Source organism: Heterodontus francisci, chromosome 24 (genome assembly GCF_036365525.1).
Source record: "Heterodontus francisci isolate sHetFra1 chromosome 24, sHetFra1.hap1, whole genome shotgun sequence".
Lineage (NCBI taxonomy): Eukaryota > Metazoa > Chordata > Chondrichthyes > Heterodontiformes > Heterodontidae > Heterodontus > Heterodontus francisci.
This window is the reverse complement of record NC_090394.1, coordinates 22,803,336-22,812,097: the sequence shown is the minus strand read 5'-3', so window position 1 is coordinate 22,812,097 and position 8,762 is coordinate 22,803,336. Positions and strand designations below refer to the sequence as shown.

The following is an 8,762-nucleotide window of genomic DNA, read 5'->3' as shown; positions in this document are numbered from 1 at the left end:
ATGAAAACCAAACTCCTTTACCTAAAGGTTCTTTCAGCTTTAAAATTGCTTATCTTATTTCCGATATTAATAAATATTACAGGAAGTAGAACTATATGGGTTATTGAACATTTCATCACTGACACTATTTGTTGAATAAAGTCTCATTCTTGTTTTTTCATTTAAAGGTTCTGCTGTCGTTTTTGAAGTAGTAAAGACAAACTAATGAGTTACTTAAAAAAAAACAGACACTGAACATTAAACAATTCTTTATTATCGGCTTGGTAAGCAATTCAGTGACAGGCACAGTCCTTCATATCTGTAGCTGTTAAGAATCGATCAAGACTCTGGCCTTCCCTTGCACCAGATCTTTCTTGAGTGGCCCCTGAAAAAAGAGAATAATGATTGAATTTGAAATGATTTTTGTCCTATTCCGACCTCCAATGTATAGCATTAACTTATCTTCAATACTATAGCATACCATACGGAACATGGGGCTGGATTTTCTGTTTGGGATCGAGACCTCAAAGTTGGGATCAAATACAGGTCCTGAGCCGACACTGTGTCAGGATAATCACCAGACAGGATTTTTGCCAGAGGGCATGCTTGCTGTCCAATTAAGGATGGCAGGTGGGCCCCCAAGGCTGGAGGGCCAATAGGAGACCAGGTAAAAAAAAATAGATTTAAAAGCCTCCTCCTCTCACTGGCCACATTTCAGCTGCAATGTGGGGTCTGACTACTGGCTGAAAGATTCCACAGCGCGGGAGAGGGGCCTTAATAGGCCCCTTAATTACCTCAATTGGTGACCTGCTGCTTGCAGGCAGGTAGCTGTTCCGCTCCCAACCCAGCCTTCTCACAAATGGCTCGGGGCAGGATAGTGCCGGCTGGTGGCGCAAAATTCCGGGCCTGCCCGCATCCGTCCCGCGTCCATCAGCCTCCAAAAGTGGTTTCCACATTTTTAAATTAAAAAATTATTACTATGTACTCTGTTTAAATAAAACAGTTCCTGACAGTTTAACAATTTGTAAAGGGTAGGTCATGCCTGACAAACCTGATTAATTGTTTTGACGAGATGGCTGAAATAGTGGACAGGGGAATGTCTATGGATGTTATTTATATGGACTTCCAAAAGGTAATTGATAAAATCCCTCAGAAGTCACTGTTAGCTAATATTGAAGCTCATGGAATTAGAGTCATAGAGTCATTCAGCATAGAAACAGGCCCTTTGTCCCACCGCGTCCATGCCGACCATAATGCCTATCTATACTAATCCCACCTACCTGCATTAATTCCATATACCTCGATGTCTTGCTCATTCAAGTACTTGTCCAGATGCCTCTTAAATGTTGCTACTGTTCCTGCCTCCACCACCTCCTCAGGCAGCTCATTCCAGATACTCACTATTCCTTGTGTGAAAAATTTACCCCTTTGATCCCCTTTAAACCTCCTCCCTCTCACCTTAAATCTATGCCCTCTAGTTTTAGTCACCTCTACCATGGGAAACAGACTCTGGCTATCTACCCTATCTATGCCTCTCACAATTTTATATACCTCTATCATGTCCCCTCTCAGCCTCCTTCGCTCCAGGGAAAACAAACACAGCCTATCCAATCTCTCTTTATAACTCAAGCCCTCCAAACCAGGCAACATCCTTGTGAATCTTTTCTGCACCCTCTCTAGCTTAATCACATCTTTCCTGTAGTGCAGCGGCCAGAACTGCACACAGTATTCCAAATGCAGCCTAACCAACGTTATGTACAACTGTAAAATGACGTCCCAACTCTTGTACTCAATGCCTCGGCCGATGAAGGCAAGCATGCCATGCACCTTCTTCACCACCCTGTCTACCTGTGTTGCCACTTTCAGGGAACTATGTACTTGCACCCCAAGGTCTCTCTGCTCAACAACACTCCCCAGGGCCCTGCCATTCACTGTATATGTCGTACCCTGGTTTAACTTCCCAAAATGCATCACTTTGCACTTGTCTGCATTAAATTCCATTTGCCAATCCCTTGCCCACTTTCCCAGTTGATCTATATCCTGTTGTAACGTTAGACAACCTTCTTCACTGTCCACTATACCACCAATTTTGGTGTCATCTGCAAACTTATTAATCATGCCCCTTACATTCACATCCAAGTCATTAATATATATGACAAACAACAGAGGGCCCAGCACTGATCCCTGCGGCACACCACTGGCCTCCAGTCTGCTAAACAACCCTCCATTACCACCCTCTGCCTCCTATCACCAAGCCAATTTTGTATCCAATTTGCTAGCTCACCCTGGATCCCATGTGTTTGAACCTTCTGGACCAGCCTACCATGCGGTACCTTGTCAAAGGCATTACTAAAGTCCATGTAGACAACGTCCATCGTCCTGCCCTCGTCAATCCTCTTGGTCACCTCCTCAAAAAACTCAAGCAAATTCGTGAGACATGATTTTCCACGCACAAAGCCATGCTGACTATCCCTAATCAGACCATGCCTTTCCAGGTGCATATAAATCCTGTCTCTCAGAATCCCTTCTTATAACTTTCCCACCACTGATGTAAGGCTCACCTGCCTGTAGTTCCCTGGTTTATCCCTGCTGCCCTTCTTAAATAAAGGCACAACATTAGTGAACCTCCAGTCTTCCAGTACCTCACCCGTGGCTAACGATGATACAAAAATCTCTGCCAGGGCCCCAGCAATCTCCTCCCTTGCTTCCCGTAGCATCCTAGGACACACCTGTTCAGGCCCTGGGGATTTATCCACCTTAATGCGCTTCAAAAGCTCCAACACCTCCTCCTTTGTAATGTTAATATGCTCCAGGATATCGCTGTTCCCTCCCTTGAACTCACTAGCTTCCATGACCTTCTCCACGGTAAATACTGATGAGAAATATTCATTTAAGACCTCACCCATTTCCTGTGGCTCCACACATAGATTGCCACACTGATCCTTAAGGGGACCTACTCTCTCCCTAGCTACCCTTTTAGTCTTAATATACTTATAGAATCTTTTAGGATTCTCCTTTATCTTATCTGCCAGGGAAATCTCATGGCCCCTTTTCGCCCTCCTAATTTCCTTCTTAAGTGTAGTCCTACATCCCCTATATTCATCGAGGGACTCACTTGATCCCAGCTGCCTATACCTGACATCTGCCTCCTTCTTTGTCCTGACCAGATCCTCAATATCCCTTGTCAACCAAGGTTCCTTAAACTTGCCAGCCTTGTCCTTCCATCTAACAGGAACATGCTGGCCTGAACTCTTCCTATCTCACTTTTAAAAGCCTCCCACTTGCCAGGCGTCTCTTTACCTGTAAACAGCCTCTCCCATTCAACTTTTGAGAGTTGCTGTCTGATGCCATTGAAATTAGCCTTCCCCCAATTTAGGACTTCAACCTGAGGACCAGTCCTATCCTTTTCCATAATTGAAGGCAAATTATTGACCAGGTTAGAAATTGGCTGAGCAACAGGAAACAGAGAGTAAGGATAATGGAAAGGCATTCCAATTGGCAGAATATGACTAGTGGTGTCCTCCAAGGATCAGTGTGGGGGGCCTCAACTATTCATCATATCTATTAATAACTTAGGTGATGGGATAGAAAGCCACATAAACAAATTTGCAGATGACACAAATATAGGCAACATTGTAAGCAGAGTAGATTGTAGCATAAAATTACAAAGAGATATTGATAGATTAAGTGAATGGGCAAAACCATGGCAAATGGATTTCAATGTAGGCAAATGTGAGGTCATCCACTTTGGACCTAAAAAGGATAGAACGGAGTACTTTCTAAATCGTGAATAACTAGAAACAGTGAAGGCCCAAAGAGGTTAGGGGGCCCAGGTACACGGCTCATTAAAATGTCATGAGCAGGTACAGAAAATAATCAGAAAGGCTAGTGGAATGCTGACCGTAATATCTAAAGGACTAGAATACAAGGGGACAGAAGTCATGCTTCAGTTATACAAAGACCGGGTTACACCACACCTAGAATACTGTGAGCAGTGCTGGGCAACATACCATAGGACGTATATTTTGGCCTTGGAAGGAGTGCTGTTTAGATTTACCAGAATGATACCTGGACTCCAAGGGTTAAATTACGATTAATATTATTCCCTGGAATTTAGAAAGTTAAAGTGTGATTTGATCCAAGTTTTCAAGATATTAAGGGGAAAAGATGGGATAAATAGAGACAAACTATTCTGCTCGTTGCTGAGTCTAGGACTAGGGGACATAGTCTAATAATTAGAGCCAGATCTTTCAGATGGGAAATTAGGAAACACTTCTAACTGCAAAGGATTGTAGACATTTGGAACTCTCACAAATGGCAATTGATACTAGATAATTGTTAATTTGAAATCTGATATTGATAGATTTTTGCTAACCAAAGCTGTTAAGGAATATGGGGCAAAGGCAGGTATGTGGAGTTAGGTCATAGATCAGACTTGATTTATTTGAGTGGCAGAACAGGCTTGAGGGGCTGAATGGCCTCCTCCTGTTCCTAAATCTGGTGAGATCAGGCCAGTTAAACTCTGATTTCAACATGCACCAGTTATAAATACGTATTAAAAAATTATAAATAAATGCAATTGAAATTTACAAACATTTATTTTGCATTGCTATGGTGAAGTTCCTTCTTGATAATTATTTGATTTTTTACCATTTTCTCCTTCGCTCTGCCACATCTTCGCCCCGATTAAGCCATGCCACCATTCCCTAATCCCAAATCTTGTCACACCCCATCACCTCTGCAGTTGCTCATTCAGGGTAGAACTTGACCTTGTGAGATAGCGTAAAATGGGCGATAGCAAATTGGCAGCTCATTTTAGATCTGTCCCAATTTTCATTTCCACTGACTTCAATGGAAAATCGGAAGAATGGTAAAACTAGCTTCCAACTCGCTATCACCTGCTTTACACAATCACAAAGTGTCAAAATCTATCCCATGGAATCCAAACTATATTGTAATCCTACCATGAAAGCTCTCTTCTCCTCAGGTGTCTGGAAGTGGCCGTAGCCAAATTTGGAAGTTGTATCAATGAACTTGAGTTCGATTGGTTCAATAGCATTCCGTTTTGTGTGAACCAGAAGAGACTGTAAAAGAAGAATAGATGTCAACTCTGAATTTGCATTTTTCAGCTGCACTAGAATTGTTATGTAAAATTATAGAAACATGAGCACATTTAAAATGTTAACTGAAAATAATATACAAGAAACTAAACTGCAATATTCAGTGACCTTATTCCCTCCTATACTTTACATAGATTTCCAGCCATGTAATTGTTGGGCTATTTTACCTGCTCTTGTGATTAAGAGATTTCCATGTTGTGTTTCCATGACAATCTCCTGATTTTTTTTTCCAGGATGTAAATTTGTTTTGTTTAAGCTCACTGGCCTAGAAATTGGATTGCACTGTGCTTTTTTTGCACATGTAAATCGGGTGCCTCAGGGTCCAATATTGCAGGCGGCATACACGCACTCATTCCACACCAGAAGTGCACTGCCCACCATATTGATTACGGCTCCATCTTTAGGCATCATGGGCACATTAAAACCTTTACATATGCAAATTTTCTGTGGTCCTTCCACCGGCCCCATGAGGAGCCTGCAGTGTACATGGCACAAGGATCACGGCCCAATTCAGGTACACACCAATTCCTCGGCTACTGTTTCCATGCATCAAGAAAGGAGTTTTTTTCTGAAATTGGGTATTTGATGCTTAGAGAGAGACTGAGAAAAATTCTCTCATGGAAAATATTCCAAATGTGCCAACAAAGTTAGAAATGATAACACCCCCACTACATTGCCATCATATATAGTGATGTTCCAAACATATACGGAGGAGGATGTTGTACCTTTCTTAGTGTAAGAACACGCTTCTTTGTTCCAACAACGCAGCCTTTTACCATAACATAGTCATTGTTCACTTCACCATAATGTGGAAATCCACCCTAAAACAGAAAAAGAGATTGACTCTACCAATATCCTTTTAACACCATAACACAAGAATTGACCATTAACTTAAGCCTAAATGCCTCATCACCAGAACTTTCAAACAAGCACCAAGACGTAGCTTGGCTGGTGGTGAGAAGGGCCCTCCCCGTCAGATCCTTCATGCACACCCGAAGTCTCGCCCCCTCCGCACAGTGCCCCCGCGTTGGCTGTGGTGGGGAAGAGACTGCCGCCCACCTCCTCCTGGAATGTGCCTTTGCAAAGCAGGTGTGGAAAGAGATGCAGTGGTTTTTGTCAAGGTTCATCCCAAGCAGCTCTGTAACACAGGAGTCTGTGCTCTACGGGCTGTTCCCAGGGACGCACACCGAGACAAATATCAACTGCTGCTGGAGGACTATCAATTCGGTGAAAGACGCCCTTTGGTCTGCCCGAAACTTGCTGGTCTTCCAGCGCAAAGAGTTGTCCACCACCGAATGTTGCAGACTGGCACATTCCAAGGTCCAGGACTACGTGCTGAGGGACGCACTAAAGCTTGGGGCAGCCGCAGCAAAGGCTCAATGGGGAAAGATCACAGTGTAAGGTTCCCCCACCAAGCTGGACTGAGGGGCTGGATCCATGGGAAACCCCTCGAACTGTATCGTTAATATTCTCAATTGCTGTAAATGTAAAACTGTAATTGACATGACAATTGTGAAAAGGAAGGGTTGGGAAGGAACTCATGACAGTATTGAAGGAAACTGATCTCCCTTGCAATGTTTGTATTTTTTGGTGCTGTTTGGAAACTGTTTGGCAATGTAATTTTTACAGATTTTTATGAATAAAGTATATTTTGGGGAAAAAAAACTTAAGCCTAAATATGTTTGTAAACAGTACAGTTGATAAAATCTAAATTGCAACTGCCCATTGATTGAATTGCATGTACAATGTGTGAATTGTTTACTTAGCAGAGCATAAGATAACACGAATAGACTGTTAGAAACATAACTGACAAAGGAATCAGCATTACATAGAATTTAGCATGAGAGCAACTTTCAGTCAATTGAACATTTAAAATAAAAATGTACCTCTGAACTACTGACTTACATAACACTCCCTTTAGATTGTAACCCATTTATATTTCATTCTGCACCCTTAATGATGAAATGTTGAATCAGTAGGGCAGATTCTTATCTTTACATTCCTCCTCCATCACCACTTTTTCATTTGTTGCCAGGATGTAGGTAATGCCAACAAGCCAATATTTATTCCCCACCCCCAGTTACCCCAAAGATATTAAGTGCCAACCACATAGTCTGGAACTTGAGTCACATGTAGGCCAGATCCAGTGGGGGTGGCAGATTTCCCCCTTCTCAGATAGACATTAGTGAACCAGGTGGTGAGTTCCCAATCTTAGCTGAGCTGTGAAACAGAGGATGTGCCAAACAAAAGTAATGGTCCCTCTTTGAGAGAGACGCTAAATTAAACAAGCATCATATATCAAGACAGATGAGAGCAGAAAATTGAAAAACATCAGACTTGTCCAGTATGTGGTGTTCTAAGGCCCACTGTTGAGACAGAGTAGAGGTAGCTTCACTTTGCATCTAAATCTGAACATTTACCTGACCCGGGAGAGCTTCATATTGGCACTGGTGCAGACAATGGAATCTTCCACTGTCAGCATTAACATCTCCCAGTTGGAGAAACACAAAACTCAGCCCAGTTACTGTCACTGATTAGCAGATGGCATCCTTTTGTCCATTATTTTAATGCAGGTGTTGGATCATTTTTTTACTGTTGCAAGTAATAAATTTTAAGTTATTGTGCATGCTTTTAGATTATTATAATAATGTCACATACAATATATATTGTTGGTTTACATATGCCTGTACATTAATATAATGGTATTACCTGTGTCTATGAAGAGGGTATCTAATTATCTAGCTGGAATCTCCAATCTGCCCTGCTGAGTATCTCCTAAAGTTTGTTACCTTGTAACTTGATATGTGAAATGTGGGCCGGGGCGTGCACCAAAACATGGGAGGAGCGAGTAGCCAAGGTACGACAAAAGTTGGGCATGTGGGGGCAGCGATCTCTCTCCATTGTGGGTAAGAACCTGGTCATCAGGTGCGAGGCGCTCACGTTGTTGCTCTACGTGGCGCAGGTCTGGCCCATACCCCACTCCTGCGCCGTGGCAGTCACCCGAGACATTTTCCGCTTCGTCTGGGGATCTAAAATGGACCGGGTCCGGAGGGACACGATGTTCAAATCTCTGGACATGGGCGGGAAAAATGTACCCAACATGGCCCTCATCCTGATGACCACCTTCGTGTGCGGCTGCATCAAGCTATGTGTAGATCCCCAGTACGCAAACTCCAAGTGTCACTACGTGCTGAGGTTCTATCTGTCCCCGGTGTTGCGAAGGATGGGCCTGGTCACATTGCCGCGGAACGCACCATGCAGTTGGGCGGCGCCGTACCACCTATCCTTCGTGGAGCAGTTTCTGCGGAAAAACACCTTTGACCACCGGTCCATCAGGCAGTGGTCTGCACGGAATGTCCTCAAGGCCCTACGGGAAAAGGAAACGGTGGATCCTGTCGGATGGTTCCCCGAGCAGACCGTCAAAGTCATTTGGCGGAATGCCTCATCACCAGAACTTTCAAACAAGCACCAAGACGTAGCTTGGCTGGTGGTGAGAAGGGCCCTCCCCGTCAGATCCTTCATGCACACCCGAAGTCTCGCCCCCTCCGCACAGTGCCCCCGCGTTGGCTGTGGTGGGGAAGAGACGGTCGCCCACCTCCTCCTGGAATGTGCCTTTGCAAAGCAGGTGTGGAAAGAGATGCAGTGGTTTTTGTCAAGGTTCAT

General features: G+C 43.6%; 1 protein-coding gene across 1 annotated transcript in view; it reads right to left on the bottom strand.

The window, feature by feature from the left end:
- Positions 1 to 307: 307 nt before the first annotated feature.
- The window catches only part of LOC137383596 (large ribosomal subunit protein uL3-like), a 48,843-nt gene continuing 40,388 nt past the window's right edge, over positions 308 to 8,762 (bottom strand). The window contains exons 8-10 of the mRNA XM_068056753.1: positions 5,825 to 5,920; positions 4,944 to 5,063; positions 308 to 364 (exon numbers count right to left, since the gene is read on the bottom strand). Of these exons, the coding sequence (XP_067912854.1) occupies positions 308 to 364; positions 4,944 to 5,063; positions 5,825 to 5,920 (273 nt within the window). The remainder of the gene's footprint in view (positions 365 to 4,943; positions 5,064 to 5,824; positions 5,921 to 8,762) is intronic.